The 18,814-nt window shown below is 50.9% G+C and overlaps 1 protein-coding gene across 1 annotated transcript; it reads right to left on the reverse strand.

Moving 5' to 3' along the window:
- Window positions 1-398: 398 nt before the first annotated feature.
- Window positions 399-18,768, reverse strand: Nacc1 (nucleus accumbens associated 1). The gene is made up of 6 exons (XM_051169299.1): window positions 18,646-18,768; window positions 5,426-6,337; window positions 5,163-5,336; window positions 3,390-3,495; window positions 3,194-3,291; window positions 399-1,927 (listed from the first exon to the last, which is right to left on the reverse strand). Exons 2-6 carry the CDS (start codon window positions 6,327-6,329, stop codon window positions 1,665-1,667), a joined length of 1,545 nt encoding a protein of 514 aa, XP_051025256.1. The 5' UTR covers window positions 6,330-6,337; window positions 18,646-18,768; the 3' UTR covers window positions 399-1,664.
- Window positions 18,769-18,814: the final 46 nt, after the last annotated feature.

Consider the following 18,814-nt stretch of genomic DNA (forward strand, 5'->3'; position numbering starts at 1 on the left):
CAACCCTTTCCCCGTTAAGGATGTTAGGATGCAGAGTTAGAGGGAGGGAGGTCAGGGCTAGAACAGAACCAGTGAGATGGTGAAATGGCATTAATAGAGGAGAGTAACAGAAACCCTGTGCTCACACATGAAACTCAAAACCCAAGAGCTTGCTCCTGGAGAGCTGGAGTGGAAAGGAACGGCCAGAGACAGCTCCACAAACCACTGACAATGGATGTGGACCCTGCCCTGCCTCATCCCCCAGGAGTGGGCTCAGCCAACTGGGACCTGTGAACACCCTTAAACTGTAGTCCTGGGGGAGAAGAAGCTGATTGGATCCACAGGAGCCCTGGGACTGAGCCCCTGTGGAAACATGCACCCACATTACACACTTACACACACACACACACACACACACACACGCACTCAGTTATTCAGTTTTCCCTGCATCCTGCCTTCCACAGCCCAGGGACCCAGGGGACCTCAGACACATTCCCATTGATTTGAAAAATAAAAGGAAATCTTATACTTCATTATTTCATTCGCTAAAAAAATGTTTCAAAAAGTTATGTACAGGGGTGGGGGCTGGGAGCCCTGCCCAGGGTCGGATGGGAGAAGGGCAGTGGCCTCCCAGCCTGCTCCCTGGTTCCGACCCTGGTCTTGCTGCCTCTTGATCTTCATGGTTTTAAAAGCAAACACTCTACACAGGCACACACGCACACACACAAATTCTGCCAGACTGGAAACCTGTCCTGAGACCCTCGCCTGCCCACAGGAACACTGCTCTCTTGGAATTAGCCTCTTGGGCTGAGGGGAACCCCAGAGGCAGAGCAGGGTGGGATTGAGAGGGGCATGATGAAGCCTTTCAGAGAGGGTCAGTTTTAGATTTTTTCTAAGCCTTTTTGGGCTTGTTTCCTCAGTTGTAAAATGGACAGTCCCTCTTGGCCTCACCTACCCCAGCCCCAAGGTGCAGGTACAGACGAGAGGGACAGGAAGGCGCTTTTGGAGACATGGAAGCACTGGGGGGCGGAGGGAGGGGTCCTGAGAACCCCTGGGCCCGTGGAGTCCCAAGCAGCCACAGTGAGGGGCAGGCTCTTGAGCCCTGCCCATCCCCTAGCCGGGCCTGGTGCTGGGAAATGCCTAAGAGGAAGGGGACCAGGGCTCCCCATGAGTGTTGAGGAAGGTCACAGATCCCACCTGATGCCTGTCCTCTCCTGACCCAGCCCAGCTTGCTTTGGGGAAAAGGTGTGGGATGGCAGGGAGGCAGAGGGGCTGGGAGCATGCAGCACCCTCTGCAGGTTCTGGGGAGGGACAGACAGTAGCTCGTGACTAAGGTGGTAAGGGTATGTATGTGACAGGAGGGGGAGTGTGACATCCATGGGAGGGTCCTGGGCAGTTACTGGAGGACCTCCGCTGAGGGGGCTGTCTGTCTGGAAGCTGTATTCTATGTTCTGCCATGTTCTGCTCTTTCTCACTGTCACTGAGAAAGCTGCTGTAGGCGTTGCCCTCTGCTAGGTACAGTGGCTTGGCCTTGGTCAGCCAGCTCTTGCATCCGGATAGAGGGCACGGAGCACCCCCTCTCAGGTCCTGGGGAGGGACAAACAGTAGATCGTGACCAGGTGGTAGGTGGGGGGTGTGTGACAGGAGGGGGAGTGTGACATCCTGTGAAAGGGGTGTCACATATGTTACTGGAGAACCTCAGCTGAAGGGCCAGCCTCACCATCATGGCTGGCTGTCTCGAAGCTGTGTTCCATGCTCATCATGTCCGGTTCTATCTTGCCAGTGTCGCTGATGAAGCTGCTGTAGCTATCACCCTCCACCAGGTGCAGCGGCTTGGTCTTGGGCAGCCAGCTTTTACGTACTACTCGGCGGGCATTGGTGCACATGTCGGCTGCAATGGCATTCATCTCACTCTCCTTGAAGTTGGGGGCGAAGTTCTGGCAGTAGTCTGTGGGGGTAGAGCATGCAACTTGGGTCTAGATGCCTTCCATTAAGCCTCCCAGCTTCTATGGCTGTGTCCAGTAGATACCACTAATTGTACCAAACTACTGCTAGACACCTGGGCTCCCCAACTCTGGGAAATGTAGATTCAGAGGCAGGGAGGCTGCTCATGCAAATGTAGGCCTTCCGCTGACAAGTGGCTGCCACTGCCACTGCCTTGCCACGCCAATCTTCTCTTGACTACCCTAGACCTGAGATCCTTTTGCTTGACAAAGACAATCAGGCCCCTTTCATACTATATGCCAAATGTGAAAAAATTCCTAATTGCAGCCTCTTTCCCAATATAACCTCAAGAGAACCTCAGAACTCTCCCTGTTTTTCCAATGTAGCTGTGGATGATCTTGACCACCTGTTCTTACTGATCCAGCAACTTTTTAAAAGTTTTAAAATTTGGATGTGTGGGGGCTGGAGAGATGGCTCAGAGGTTAAGAACACTGCTTGTTCTTCCAGAGGTCCTGAGTTCAATTCCCAGCAACCACATGGTGGCTCACAGCCATCTATAATGAGATCTGGTGCGCTCTTCTGGTGTGCAGGTGTGCGTGCAAGCAAAACACTGTATAGATTAAAAAAAAAAAAAAAAAAAAAAAAAGGACGTGTGGTGTCAGAGGACAACTTGTAGAAGGGGTGCAGGGTTAAACTCAAGTTGTTGAGCTGCTGAGCCACCTCACTGGTTCCAGATGCCCCACCTCATTTTTGGAGACAAGGTCAAAAGGAAGAGGTCCTCCTTCTTTTGTCTCCAGAGTGTGCCACCACCCTTAGCTACAGAACCCTTTCAAAAGCAATGTATTGTTACATGTTGCTTCTCTTCTTCCACCTTCGAGTGCGTTCTGAGGACCACACACCAGTAACCACACAAGTGCGCTGTCCACACTGAGCCATTCCTCTGCCCCTCACCTGTCACTGGCCTGGAGCTCAGCGATCGGCTAGGCTGGCAGGCCAGTGACTTAGAGGATCCTTGTCTTGTCTCCCCAAGTCTTCATGCTTATGGGCAAGCACTTTAAGGAGGCACAGGCTTCCAAATCCTAGCATTTGGGAGCTCAAGGCCAGTTTCATCTACATAGTTCCTTCCAGACCAACCAAGGTTGCGCTTAGAGACCCTATCTCAAGCCCCCCCCCCCCCAAAACCAGCCCCAACTCCATCCATCTGTCATGTCATACACTGAAGGGAAAAAGCCATCATCAAGCCAACCCCATGCCCCAGAAAAACACTCACACTTGACAGCATGGAGGACGCGACTGTCCAGTGGCTTGCGCCTAGGGTCATTGGTGGAAGAACGGATGCCAGTGCCACAGCTATTGGCCAGTGTGTTCCTGGAGATGGGGTAAAGTATAAAGGGCATCAGAGCTTCAAGTCGAGGTACTTGGGGGACAACCTGCTCCCAACCCTGGGGCTCTGGGGTGTACCTCACCGGTCAAAGAAGGAAGCCAGGAGCCGCCGCAGCAAGACCTTGTGCCGCGTGCCTGCACTGACGTGGCAGTTCATGAGCTGTGCCCTTGTGATGTATACATTGGTGCCTAGTAAGAAAAGTTACATGATCTGGGCCCAAATCTCAATTCATCCAGTCTGAACACCTTCGTGTGTCACAGGCACTCTAAACACACCCAGGTAGATACAAACAAGGTGGGAGAAGTCCAGAAAAAGTAGTACCTCTAGGTCTTAGTGAGAGTGAACCCCCACCTCCTGGCCCAGCCACAACCCCTCTCCACTAGGTCTCATGACCCAGAAATCTACAGATTGGTCTTTGATGAGAAGCAAATCCATTATCTCTCCTCCCTTTCCCTGCTCCCTTCTTTTTGACTGAGACAGAGTCTCATCATGTAAGCCAACGTAGCTTAAAACTCTGAATCTAGGACCCCAGATGTGTTCTGCCTAACTTGGAGATGGTTTTGTACCACTCTCTTGACCCACCTCCTTTTTGTGGTGCTGAGAATAAAACCTGGGATCTAGCCGGATGGTAGTGGCACACACTCTTTTTTTTTTTTTTTTTTGAGATAGGGTCTCTCTGTGTGTAGTCTTGGCCACCCTGGACTCTATTTGTAGCCCAGGCTGGCCTCAAACTCACAGCGATCCTCCTGCCTCTGCCTCCCAAGTGCTGGGATTAAAGGCGTGTGCCACCACGCCCGGCTTGTGGCATACACTTTTAAATCCAGCACTTGGGAGGCAGAGGGAGGTTCATCTCTAAGTTTGAAGTCAGCTTGGTCAGCCGGGTGTGGTGGCGCACACCTTTAGTCCCAGCGCTCGGGAGGCAGAGGCAGATGGATTGATGTGAGTTTGAGGCCAACCTAGTTTACAAAGTGAATCCAGCCAAGGCTACACAGAGAAACCCTGTCTCCAAAAACCAAAACCGAGAGAGAGAGAGAGAGAGAGAGAGAGAGAGAGAGAGAGAGAGAGAGAGAGAGAGAGAGAGAGAGAACGAAAGAAGGAGTATGCCGGGTGTGGTGGCGCACGCCTTTAATCCCAGCACTCGGGAGGCAGAGGCAGGCGGATTGCTGTGAGTTCAAGGCCAGCCTGGTCTACAAAGCAAGTCTAGGACAGCCAAGGCTACACAGAGAAACCCTGTCTCAAAAAGCCAAAAAAAAAGAAAGAAAGAAGGAGTAGTAGTTGTCATCGTCAGCCTGGTCTATAGAGTAACAAGTTCTAGGACAGCCACACAGAGAAACTTCGCCTCAAAAACAAAACAAAACACACACACACACACACAAAATAAGCCATTAACCTGGGATCTCTTTAGCATGCTGGTGCTCTAAACTGGGTCATACCACAGCCTTAAGCTCAATTATTCTTTATGTGTGTGTGTCTATGTGTGAGTGTGTGACAAGGTCCCATGTATCCCAGGCTAGCCTCAAACTCGCTGAATTACTTAGGGCTGACTGATCTTCTGACCCTGCTGCTTCTACCTCCTAAGTGCTGGGATTATAGATGTCTAATTTATGCAGTGCTTGGTATGGGATCCAGAGCTTTATGTATGGTAGGTAGGTACTAACAGCTGACTCACACCCAGCCCCAATTCATCTAACACCTCTCTCGTCAGTGCATCTGCTACCAACAGATGTCCAAATGAGAACCGAGAGTGTCAGCTGCCCTGGGACACACAGGTAGGGTGCTAGTCTGTAATCAGTGTGACACGGAGACCAGAGGTTGCAGAGCAAAGGGGTTGGGGACTGAAGTACAGGCAGCACACCTGTCACGAGCTCCAGCTTCTCTGACGGGTCACCTTCATCGTAGAGCTTTGGGTGGCAGCGATTGCCGATCTGGTTGATAAGTTCAGCTGGGAGAGAGGCCAGGTCTTGCCGCACTCGAATGCGACTGCGGGACTCGAGGACCACCTGCTCAGGGAGGGCCTCTACCTTCTCAGCTGTGGAGATAGGGGGAAAGTGTGTTCATGTTATACACACACGCACAGACACACACCCGCGCGTGTACACAGGGAGGGGCGACACTCACCTGTCTGGCCAACGTTCAACATACTGTACATGGTGTACATATTGCAGATCTGACGGTACTGCTCATCTGTGCCCTCCTCACCCGCATCTTCTTCCTCGTCTCCTTCATTGTGGTAGGAGCCAGGGCTGTCACTAGTGTAAGCACTGGAGGTGCCTGGGCTGGTCCGCTCTGACATGCTGGGCCCACTCACACATCCCCCCACTGCAACCACAGCCACTGCTGCTGTAGCTGTGGCCACTGAGACAGGCTGGGGCATCCGGTTAGGGGCCAGGTCTGGCGTGGAGAACTTCGCCATCTTGCGGCTGCCATTGCTGCCACCACTGCCTCCAGCTTCCTTCTGGCTGCTATCCCACAGCCTCTTGGCCATGGGTGTGCATTGCACAGAGTCCAACTCCTGTTCTGTCTTAACTCGTGACACGAGGGGCAGTGGCGTGCTACAGGCCGGCCAGCCCAATGTCTGCGCTACGGGACTCTGAGGCTCTGAGGATGGGGCCTCCTCTGGATGCAGGCCCTGGGAGTCACAGCTTGGAGAGCTAACTTTGAGGAAGAACTCAGTGCCTTTCTCCATGATCTCCTGGATCTGCAGGAAGCCAGCTGTATAGATGAGCAGGAACTGGTCCCCCATGTTCATGCTCAGCCGGCCTGTATAGCAAAATGTAAGGATCTGCTGGAATGACTGTGGCTGCACAGCGGCCGGCAGTTCTACCACAGCACTGCGGCTGCTGTTGAATAAGTCCCGGAAGTAGGAGCTGCTGGCGGCCAGCACAGCACGGTGGGCTTTAAAGGCATGGCCCTTCACCACCACTGATACATCACAGTATAGTCCCTGTAGCCGCTGCTCATTGAGGCACTCAAGGATGCTGTTGCCAAAGTTTGGAATCTCCATCTGCAGGGTCTGCGCCATGGCAGCAGCTGCATAAGGACAGGAGATAGATACTGGACAGGTCAGGTGGCAGAAACCAACATAGGCCCTGCCCTGCCTCAGCAACCCCAACCCTGCAGTAGAGCATGTGGGAGCCAGAACTTGCACATGGCAAAATCTGTAATTCATCTAAGAGAAGCAGTACCACCTCTACTTCCTGTCTGCCCATAACCCTTCCCCTCCCTTTTTCCTCTGAGACAGGGTTTCTCTGTGTAGCCTTGACTGTCCTGGACTTGCTTTGTAGACCAAGCTGGCCTTGAACTCACAGGGATCCACCTACCTCTGCCTCCCGAGTGCTGGGATTAAAAGTGTGCGCCACCACCGCCTGGCAGCCCTGACTTTCTGACACAGTTATCCCATGGGCACCTGCAGGGGTCTGGTTCAGGGACACTGCAGATTCTGGGATTCACAGCCACTTAAGCTCCTGTGCTTTCTTGTGGAGCCTTTAGCATGCTAGGCAAGTGCTCCAGTACTAAGCTTCTGAGCCTCATTACTCAGGCTGGCCCTCAGAGTCTTGGTCCTTCTACCTCCACCTCTAAAGTACTGGGGTTACTGATGTGGCCCCATTTATTTTAAATAACCTCTAGGATTTGTAATACCTGGCTTGATATAAGCACTATGTAATACTTTCCATATACAAGTTTTGTCTGTTGGAGACAGGTTTCCCATTATAGCTGGCCTAGAGCTCATGGCACTACTCCTGCCTCAGCCTTCAGAATGCTAGGATAACAAGTATGAACCATCACACCTGGATTTAAAGTGTTCTGTGCAGGAACTGGAGAGACTGCTCAGTGGTTAAGAGCACTTGCCTCTTGCAGAGGACCAAGGTTTGAGTCCAGGCATTCATATTGAAACCATCCATAACCACAGTTCCAGGGACCCCAACAGATGCCCTTTTATACATACACATTCAGGCAAACACCCACATACATACACATAAAAAATAACTTTTTTGTTTTTGTTTTTTTGAGACAGGGTTTCTCTGGGTAGTCCTGTTTGTCCTGCAACTTACTTATTAGGCTTTGAACTCGTAGAGATCCGCCTAACTGCCTTGAGTGCTGGGAATGACTGCATGAGCTACCATGCCCTGCCTAAACTTTTTAAAATGTTCTGGACAGTGCTGGGGTTAGAACCCAGGAGTTTTTTTGGGGTGGGGGTGGGGTGGGATGATGGGAGGTGTGGGGTTGCAGACAGAGCTTCCTCTGTGAAATGGCCCTGGCTGTCTTGGAACGCTCTTTGTAGTCCAGGCTGGCCTCAAACTCACAGCAATCTACCTGTCTCTGCCTCTTCAGTGCTGGGATTAAAGAAAGGCACGCACCACCACACCCAGCCAAAACCCGGGGTTTTACAAAAGCCAGGCGTGTGTTCTACCACTGAGTTTCACCATTAAAGGAATGCTTTGTGGACCCATGGACTCTTGAGAGCAAATGACCAAGATCAGCCTCCTGCACATGAGAAGATGACACAGGCATACTGCACCAACATTCTTACACTCCATGTAAAAATGGCCATTGGCACATCAACATCACTGTTTACAGCCCAGAATATGACCCTCAGTACTCACTGATCATATTACAAGTCACCATGAAAACGCACATCCAAACCATAATGCAAAACAAACATCAATTCATACCGTAGGCTTGAAGGCAGGAACAAAGCAGGCAGAAGGCTAGGGTGTGTGAACAAGACTCTTAAGTTCCAGACACCTCTATCTTCAGTGAAATATGGAGGTATTACTGAAGGTGAGAACTTTGAACTCTCACACACTACTGGTGAGAATATATGAGAAACAACTTGGAAAAAGTCTCAAAGTTCTTCATATGATAGGAAAAATCCAGATAGATGAACCACATGACATATGATTCCATGTATATGTCCACAACAGGGAAATCCATTAAATCAAAACAGTTGAGAGGAGCTAGAAAGAACTGGGCTTGCTTAGAGCAAAGGATGCGTGCTTATTCTGGTGTAATGAACTATCACTCTGTGGTGGCTTCAGTAGGCTTGGCCCCCAATGACTCATGTGTTTGAATGCTTGGCCCACAAGGAGTGACACAACCAGGAGGTGTGGTCTTGCTGGTGGAAGTGTGTCACTGTGGGGGTGGGCTTTGCACCAAGTCTCATAGTTTTCTTCAGCTGACTGAGGATCAAGATAGGATTCTTGGCTCCTCCAGCACCATGTCTGCCTGCACGCTGCCATGCTTCCCACCATAAAGATAATGGACTAAGCCTCTGAAACTGTAAGGCAGCCCCATTTAAATGTTGTCCTTTATAAGAGCTGCCATGGTCATGGTGTCCCTTAAAAGCAATGAAATCCTAACTAAGACACACCAAGTTAACAATGATTGATCGTTCCCTATCTCTGAATACATGACAGACCACTACAAAGCCAGGTGTGGCAGTCCTAGGAACTCTGGAGGGCAGAGAGGAGGATCCACTGAGCCTAAATAAAGGTTAGTTTGGGCAATATAGATCTCAAAAATAAGTTTAAAAGAGTAGAGTGCAGCCGGGCATTGTTGTGCACACCTGTAATCCCAGCACTTAGGGAGGCAGAGGCAGGCAGATCGCTGTGAGTTTGAGGCCAGCCTGGTCTACAGAGGGAGTCCAAGACTGCCAAGGTACATAGAGAAGTGCTATCTCAGAAAAGCAAAAACAAACAAAAAAGGGTGGAGTACATGGTAAATCTCAACAAAACAAACAGGGGCTAGATAGATAGCTCGGTGGTTGAGAGTTGTGGCTGTTCTTCCAAAGGTCCTGAATTCAATTGCCAGCATCGCATGGTGGCTCACAGCCACCTATAATGAGATCTGATGCCCTCTTCTGGCACGTAGGTATACATGCAGATAGAGTATTCATATTAAAAACACCACCACCACCAAGCCCAGTATGATGGTGCATACCAGCAGTCACAGTAATAGGTAGATGAGCTTTGAAGACCCAGTCTCAAAAACAAATCAAAACTCTAAAAAAGAAAAACTGGGGCTGGAGAGATGGCTCAGAGGTTAAGAGCAGTGACTGTTCTTCTATAGGTCCTGAGTTCAATTCCCAGCAACCACATGGTGGCTCACAACCAACTATAATGTGATCTGATGACCTCTTCTGGCCTGCAGGAGTACATGAAGGCTGAGCACTGTATATATAATAAATAAATAAATCCTTAAAAAAAAAAAAAAAACAAACCTATTTTGTATGTCCAACACCCTCTCTTCCTCCTCCTCCTGTTTTTTGAGATGGAATTTCTCTGTGTAGCGCTAGCTGTCCTGGAACTCTTTGTAGACCAGGCTATCTTGGAACTTACAGCAATCTGTCTGCCTTTGCTTCCCGAATGCTGGGATTAAAGGCATGTACCACCATGCCTGGCTCCATTTCTTTCTTTCTTTCTTTCTTTCTTTCTTTCTTTCTTTCTTATGTTTTAAGATTTATTTATTTTGACGGGTGTGGTGGTGCATGCCTTTAATTCCAGCACTTGGCAAGCAGAGGCAGAAGGACTGCTGGGAGTTTGAGGCCAGCCTGGGCTATCACACAGAGAAACCCTGTCTCAAAAAACAAACAAACAAACCAAAAAATAGTCTCAAAAACAAACAAATATCCGATCACATTATAGATGGCTGTGAGCCACCTTGTGGTTGCTGGGAATTGAACTCAGGATCTCTGGAAGAAGACTGACTTCAATTAACCACTGAGCCATCTCTCCAGCCCCCAAATCTATTTTTCTCCCTTTCTTTTTTTTAAGTAAGCATTTTCTTTCCAAAATCTGTTTTTTGTTTGTTTTGTTTTTCAAGACAGGGTTTTTCTGTGCAGCCTTGAATGTCCTGGACTCACTTTGTTGACCAAGCTGGGCTCGAATTCACAGAGATCCACCTGCCTTTGTCTCCTGAGTGCTGGGATTAAAGGTGCCACCATGCCCGACTCCAAAATCTATTTCTAATACAACAGTTAAGCAAGACTTTGGCAGACAGCGACACACACTTATTCTCTTGGAAAGTGGAGTCAAAAAGTAAGAAGTCTGAAGCCAAACAGGGCCTAAGAGACCATGTTTCAAAAAGGCGTGGGGGAATAGGCTCTTGGAAATAATTCATTCGTGCCCACCTTCACGAAATACCCAAGGAAGCTTGCTCATCCCTCCCACCACCACCCTCCACAGACACTGAAGACTGGGGCCTGCAGTACCTTCACCCCGAGCTTCCAGCCTCCAGAGGGTGAGGCAGTACATTTCTGCTGGGGCAGCTCAGGGGTAAAGTCTCTGGGTCCAACCTCAGCAGCACAACAGGGACACATATATTCCCAGCACAGGGAAGTAAACATCTTGATAGTAAAGAGAGACGTGATCTACTTGCATGGATGCCACGGTTTGGCTTTTTGCTGTTTTATTTGGGACAGGGTCTCAAGTTGCCCAGGCTGGTCTCTAACTTAGGAGGGTAGAGAGGATAAGGCTGCACTCCTGGCCTAGCCTCCCAAGTATGTGTACCACCATAATCAGCTGGCATCTATTTCTTTGGTCTTTTGTTTTTGAGACGGGGTCTGTCTCACTATGTAGCTTCAGTTGGCTTGGAACTTCTATGTAGACCAGGCTGGCTTTGAATGCATTGAAATCTGCCTGCCTCTGCCTCCCAAGTCCCAGGGCATTTCCCCCTCCCCACATTGAGTTCATTTTCTTTCCCTGAAAGGCTGTCATTAAGTTCATGGCAAGGCCAGGAGGTGGTGGCACACGCCTTAATCCCAGCACTCAGGAGGCAGAGGCAGGTGGCTCCCTCTGAGTTTGACGTCAGCCTGGTCTACAGAGCGAGTTCCAAGAGAGTCAGGGCTACACAGTACCTAGTCTCGGAAAACAGAATTCACGGCAGAAGTATGAACAGCAGCTCCCTTTCATAGTGCCTGGTAACAGCTCAGATAAGGCTACCTCATTTCCCAGTACACTTCCTGAGAAGAAATGAGCCTTCCTGACATCTCATTTAGGAGAATAAGCCAGGGAAGCAAAAGCAGAGGCCTGGATCACACAGAGAACAGGCCCAAGCTTGTTGGAGAATCCTGTCCATGAAGCAGACAATGCTGAAGCAGTTAGGATAGAAGCACCAAGCAGATGGAAACACTAGTTAGTACCAAAAAAACCACAAATGAGGCAGGCAGGAGCTGTGAATAGGCCAAGCCTCCCCATCTCTAGGAAAGGAGTCTGTTGGCTAACTAGGGCCCTTACCACAGGGTCTCCAAGGTCAACCTGACCTGGTGTTCCTCCTGCCCACACCCCTGCACCTTCTTCCCTTACGAGCACCTCTAGGAATGGGCATCTGTCTGTTACCTCCTTCTCTTGCTGGGGCCTGCCTACAGCAGCTCCAGATCCCAACAGAGCCCAGCAACTGCTCTGCCTGTTTGGGAGCCCTGGCCTGGGTAATCCCACTGAGTCTGACCATAGCGTACTCTTCCAAGCCCCAGCCACTCTATGAGCACCTTCAGACCCAAAAGACAGCAGAGGGAACAAAGATCAAGTGCAGAGCTCCTGAGGTAGTGGGGCTGAGGGAGGACAGTTCCACAGTAGATGGGGCTTGCTGAGATGCACGGGAGATCATGCAGGACCACGATACCAGCAGAGACACATTCTAAACAAGACAAAGTCTTGGTTCATGTATGTAGTCCAACCTGGCTCCTGACCCTGGCTGAGAGCCCCTACATGTCAGAAATGATGATTCTTTCTCCCATTTATCAAGTAAGAAAACTGACACACTAGTCCCTAGCTACCTGGGAGGCTGAGGCAGGAGGACCACATGAGCTAGGAGTTCAAGGCTACACAGCAAGACTATGAAAAAAAAATTAAACAATAAAGCAAGACCTGCTTGGAGAACCCATGTTTCATAAAACACAGAAGCTCCAGCCCTTTATATAAACTGATATGGTAGTATATAATGTAAACATATTTCTGGTAGATTTTTTGGGTGTGTGTGTCCCCCTTTCTGGTGCTGGGGATAGAATGTGGGACCTTTGCATGCTAGGCTGGTGTTTTCACTGAGCTACACCTCCAGCGCCTCTAGACCTAAGATTATCTCTAGATGACTTCTAGTACTGAATCTAATATAAAAGCTACATAAGAGACATCAGAAGAGTGAGCTGCAGGACCAATGAGATGATTCACTGTTTCCAAGACTATACACCTGAGTTTGTTTCCCTAGGACTACGCGGTGGAGCAAACTGACACCCTCAAGTTGTTCTCTGATGGATCTCCTGCCAAATAAATAGATTAAAATGTAATAAAAAAGTAAATGCATAAATCAAAGAGGCTAGTTATATGCCTTCTAATCCCAGCATTTGGGAGGCTGAGGCAGGAGAATCATTGGTTCAAGGTTGGTCTGGACTATGTATACGCAATAAGATCTTGTCACAAAACTAGGAAGTAACACAGTATTGTTTATAGGATAAGGAGACGAAACAAAAGTCTGCTGAGGACTGAGGGTGTAGCTCAGCGGGAGAGTGCTTGTCCAGCAGGCACAGGCTCTGGACCCATCCCTAAAACCACAAAAAGTAAGCAACATGTACTCATTCAATGCAGACACAACTGTTTCTGAATAGTTTTCAATTTATAGTTAAGGATAGGGATGTGGCCGGGCATGGCGCACGCCTTTAATCCCAGCACTCGGGAGGCAGATTGCTGTGAATTCAAGGCCAGCGTGGTCTACAAAGTGAGTTCCAGGACAGCTATGACTATGCAGAGAAACTCTGTCTGGAACAAAACAAAACAAAACAAACAAATCAAAACAAAAAAAGAATAGAGATGCGAGGCTGGAGTGATGGCTCACAGGTTAAGAACACTGCTTGCAGGCCGGGTGGTGGCGGCGGCGCCTTTAATCCCAGCACTTGGGAGGCAGAGGCAGGTGGATCTCCATGAGTTAGAGGCTAACTTGGACTATAGAGGGAGTTCCAGGACAAACCAAACAAACAAGAACAAAACCAACAAAAGACAAACGCACCAAACCAACCCCATTTTATTAAAAGAAAGAAAAAAAGGAGATGCAGAACCTGCAAACAGAGCTATTTCTGAAGTCCACTAAGCTTAAATCCCTGCTGATGCTTGCCACTGGTGAAGCAGAGCACTACCAGATGGACACCAGTCTGTAAAATGGATGAACATATGGACTGGTGACATGGCTTCATGGGGAAAGACACTTTTCTGCTAAGCCTGGCAACCTGAGTTTGATCTCCAGAATGCACAAGGTGGAAAGGAGTGATTTCTGCAAGTGACTGCCCCCAAACAAGCAAACAAAAGATATTTTAAGAAAAAAAAGGGGGGGGGCATAACAATCAACACAGCAATCTCAGTTCTTAGCTGACGAATATTCAAAAGCACCAGCTATTACTGGTACTGTCTCTTTTGCACCTCTCTGTCTGTAAACTGTATCATTTTATGCCTTTCACTATCTCCTGGAACCTGTGCTGTTGCTGGGATGACTTGCCAGGAAATAGTCCCTAAGGGCCCCTTTACAGTACAGTTTCACCACACAGCCAACAGGAATCTCCCACAATCCCTGCAAAACCAGACACTGGCTATCACTGCAGCACCGTATCAATGCCATTTACACTAAATCCTTCTTTTGTTGTTGACAGGTTTTCACTATGTGGCCCTGGCTGGCTGACCTGGATTTGCCTGCCTCTGCCACCTAGTACTGGGATTAAAGGTGTCTATCACCATGCCTGGCCACCAGCTCAATTCTTGGTGGTGGGAAGCTATCCTAGACAACTGTCCTAGGCTAATGAGCTAGCCTAGCCTCCTAGAAGCCAGGAGTGTGGCTCTACTCCCGCCCATCACAACCTAAACAGGTCAGGCATGACTGTGTGTACTTACTTATCAGATAGGCAAATGAGGGCTAAGGCCTTTAGCCATGGGCTTGGGCTGAGCAGGGTGGACTAGCAGTGGCACCTGACTCTGTCCCATCACAACGTTCACTCATCCTCATCTCTTCCGCTCCACTTAGGAAAGACCAGACACAGAGGTCCCAAAAGTTCTAACTTTTCCACCTCTGCTGAGACAGCAGAGAACAGATAGGATGACAAGCTCCTTTGGAGCACAACTTGTGACATGCTTTTAACCTGCCCGGTTCTCTCGTCCAACCCCAACTAGCCACAGACAGGGACAATGCACTTCAAGGAAGACACCACTGGCAAATAGGCACTACTGCAGGCTTCAGAGGAGGATGTATTGAAGGACCACTTCAGTTTTCTCATATGTCAGACAGTGATGACAACACACGTGGTCTTGGGTTTAAATGAGCTCAAACACAGAAAAATGCTCAAAGTAGCTGAGGTGCAGGCACCTAAGTATGGAGAGAAAGGGAGTACCCAGGAAGAGGACACACTACCCAAGCACCACCTCAAGGTGTACAGCAGGGCCAGGCAGGTGCTGTATCTGTCACTGGCTCTGGCAACGAACCCCTGGGTTAGAGCTCATCGGCCAGCCTTCTGATGGGCCCTGGACTGCCCAAATACAGATTTTTAGAAAGCCCAGTTTGGCCAGGTGTGGTGGTGCGTGCCTTTAATCCCAGCACTCGGGAGACAGAGGCAGATGGATTTCTTTGAGTTTGAGGCCAGCCTGGTGTACAAAGTGAGTCCAGGACAGCCAAGGCTACACCGAGAAACCCTGTCTTGAAAAACAAAAACAGAGCAACAACAACAACAAAAAACCCAAAACAAAAACAAAAAGGAAAAGAAAAGTCTAGTTCATGAACCTGAGGTGGGTAGTGGAGGACAGATTTTAAGAGATTCTGAGCTGGGTGGTGGTGACGCATGCCTTTTATCCCTACACTTTGGAGGCAAAATCTCTATGCGTTCAAGGCCAGCCTGATCTAAGTTAGTTCCAGGACATCCAGGGCCAGACAGTGAAACCCTGTCTTGAAAGAACAAAGAGACTCTGGACATAAGTCAAGGGATCTGAACTTTGTCTGGGGGTGCTAGGGAGACCCCTGAGTTTTCTCTTGTGGTCAGCATGAAGGATCTCTGCCTCTCACTCTTCTCTTACAAAGACAAAACGTTTTGGTATCTCAGCAGGAGCTTGGCACACACTCAATAAAAGCTCTGAATGTGTTGTCCTCAGCCAGAACAACCCCCCCCAACTTATTATTCAGATCACGGCTTGTCTCTGGCTACCCAATGGAAGCCTCCCTGCCCCCACACCACTGACCATCTCTCCTCGCTATACCATCTTCATTAACAGAGCAGCCTAGATTTTCTGTACCTCTGAGGATCATTTCCTTGTCTAAGTTTGATCACCATCTGAAAAGAAATTGCAGAGAGGGACTGGAGAGATGTTTTAGTGGTTAACAGTGCTGCCTGCTCTTCCAGGGGTCCTGAGTTCTATCCCCGGCAACCACAGGGTGGCTCACAACCATCTATAATGTTATCTGATGCCCTCTTCTGTAGATAAAGCACTCATATACAATAAATAAAATGAATCTCAAAAAAAATTTGCAGAGAACCAACTCGTGGTGAATGTGTTCCTCAGAGCTGCTGCTTCAGTTCCCAGCAAGGGATGGGCGCAGAGCACTGAAATCAAAGTGTCCACGTTAGCCGGCAGCTTGCTGTGTTTGCCTCAGGTTCTCACTGAAAAGTAGATATGACCAGTGCACATTCTGCTCTAGTTTCAGGTGGAGGTGCCACCTGACCGTTTCGCTGCCACACTACAGGGCCAACTCCTACCAGTTCTGCATTCCAGCTGTGACTAGTTGACACCATCTGTCCTCAATACCCCACCCAGCTGAGGCCTGGGAGCAGCCAGCTCCCCTTGGTCCAAAAGTAGGAATCATAGTCTCTTTGTACATCAACAGCCAAAGCACAAGGTTAAGCGCAACTCATGCTGAGAACAAAGGCTTATATAAAGGTTCTGAGGTGATACTAGTCCAACAAGACAGCTGCCCCAGCAGGAGGGTCTTACTGTGGACAGGACTTTAGGAGAGCTGCAGCAGCAGAGTGGAGAACAACCAGCAAGCACCAAGTTCTTTAACATAGGCTGCTGGTCCAGTCCCCAGCGCTCCCCTCCCCCCACCAAGAGAGCAGGGCAGAGGGCAGCGCCCAGCCAGTGGTTGTTGGTTGTGTTCTAGAAACAGGAGATGAGGGGAAAACAGAGACTAAGGAAGAAAGTCATCTTTAAACCCAAGGCTGCCTGGTATCAGTCACCCAGAAGTTCATGGCTCCTGACTCTAGAGCTGAGGATGTCCAACCAAAGTCACCAGGGCAGCGGTGTGTGGTGGCCCATGCCTATGTAATCCCAGAACTGGGATGCCCAGGCAAGAGGGGCATAGTTCCAAGACTAGTCTAGGCCATAGGAAGTTCAAGGTCAGCCTGAGCTAGGGTAACACTGGCCCCTCCCCCCACAGCAACCAAAACCAAATACTAAAACAAAAACTTTACCCTCCCAACACAAACACACACTTGCCCGGGAACAACACAGTTAACCTTGCAATTAATCCCGAGCTGGAGCTGATAAGAAAATGAAGTGGGGAGAACAAAGCTTAGGCAAAATCCCACTCACGAACCCCTCCCACCCACTGCTATGGCCACTTCCTGTAGCAGAACAGCACTTCCATGACCCCTGTGCCTTGGTTCCCAGATGCAAGACGGGAGACAAGGTCCCGAGCAGGCCTCAGCGAAAGAGGCCCACATACGGTTCCGAGGAACTCCAGGGAAACTAGATCCATGTGCAAGGGACTGACTGAGCCACTCCAGGGAGCCCAGAAAAGGCCAGGTCTGGGAGAGAGCACCAACAGAGAATGGGAGCAGCAGGAATGTCTTTGCTGATGCCCCAGGAGGGCGAACTTGATTTACTAGGCATAGGCCACAATCTAGTCATATGACCAGGGACAAGCCCCGCCCCAACCCCAGCTTCTTTCTCTGAAAGGAGAAAGCTTAAGACCCAGCGGTGGCGAGCAATCAATGAGCTTACTGGCTTAGCATACAACCTGACCTGGGAGGAACACCAAGCTGGGAGGGAGGAAGGGAGGGACCTGGGATCAGGAGCCCCCAAGGCACAGGTCAGGATGTGTTAAGTACCTGTTTTGTCTCAAAGATACAACAGAGCTTCAGGCACTATTGTGCCTAAAGGCAAAACCATCCCAATGCTTTACCTTGCAGGAGGTGGGGGGGAGGGCGGGGAGAGACACAGAATTTGGGCCCGTGCAGCAAGTTGGGCCTGGAATGCTAGGAAGCACAGACAGGCTGTGAGGTCTCATCCTCTTGCTTTTTAAAGCCCCCAGGTTCCGGTGCCAGAAGGCCGAGAACGAATTCAAGACTCTTTTTAAGAACACTCAGGTAATGTCTGCTGGGCTGTGTGCATGCACGGTGGGTGGGGTGGGGGTGGGGTGAGCAGGGGCCATCCTCCAGACGGAAAACAAGATGTGTGAGCTAGGTATCCGGCGCAACCCACGCTAACTCCCACCCGCCCGCTGGCCGGTCCCTGCGAGCAGCAGTTGGCCGAGGGTTTCAGAGAAGAGGCGTGGGAAAAGAGGAACACCTCCCCCCCCCCCCCGTTCTGACCCTAAGCAAAATACATGGGACTATGAGGGGCAGACCCCTTAGGTCACCCTAGTTTTTCCTGATCCCCCCCCCCCACATCCCCAACCAGCCCCAGCCCATAGGACCTGCGCCTCCTCCCAACTCGCAACACTCTCATCGCAGTCGCCAGCCTTACCTGGTGCCCACCGGATGTCGTTTACCCCCCACATCTCGGATCCCTGACCTCGTGTGACCCCCCGCAAACATCCCAGGGATCTCCAATCCAATCCGCCCCCACTCGAACGAGCTCCGCCCACACCCACCAAGTCGCACTTCCCGGGCTTTTCATCGCCGCCCCCCCCCCCCCACCAAAGGCCTGTAACCTGACCCGCCCACCCCCCTCCGTAGCGCTGCCTACCTGCAGGCTGCGGCCCTCCCGGTCCCCTCCAGGCCCTTTCCCTCGGGCGGCGCGGCCCTCCCTCCCACCCCCCCCTCTCGCCCTGGCCAGCCCGAGGCCTCCCCTCCCCCTCCGGCCTCGCCTGCCGCCTCCTCACAATTACCCCCTCCGGCCCTGCGACTTCCAGGATCCCGCGACCGGCGCCTCCCCCAAGCCCTGCGGGCCGGGCCCGGGGCTGGACGCTGTAGGCCGCCAGCTGAGGTCGGGCCATCTCACCCTTGCCCTCCCGCCGCTGTCAGCGCCGCGGGCTCGACTTCTCGTTCCTAGCAGGACGCCCCGGGGCCTCCCCTCTCGGCCCTCCGCCGGAACCTCGGATGTCCTCGGGCCGCCCCGGCGGGAGGAGGCCGGAATTGGGCCCGGGGCGGACCATCTCACCTGCGCTGTGGCCGCGCTCCGGGGCTTCCCGGCGGGCTCCGCAGCGGCAGCTGGGGCCGGGCCTGGGCCCGGGGCGCGCCCCCCTGCGCCTCGGCCTCGGCCTCCGCCTCTGCGGCCTCCGCGGCCTCCGCCTCAGCAGCAGTGGTAGCCGCGGCGGCCATTCATTGTG

The sequence above is a fragment of the Acomys russatus genome, chromosome 26 (genome assembly GCF_903995435.1).
Source record: "Acomys russatus chromosome 26, mAcoRus1.1, whole genome shotgun sequence".
Lineage (NCBI taxonomy): Eukaryota > Metazoa > Chordata > Mammalia > Rodentia > Muridae > Acomys > Acomys russatus.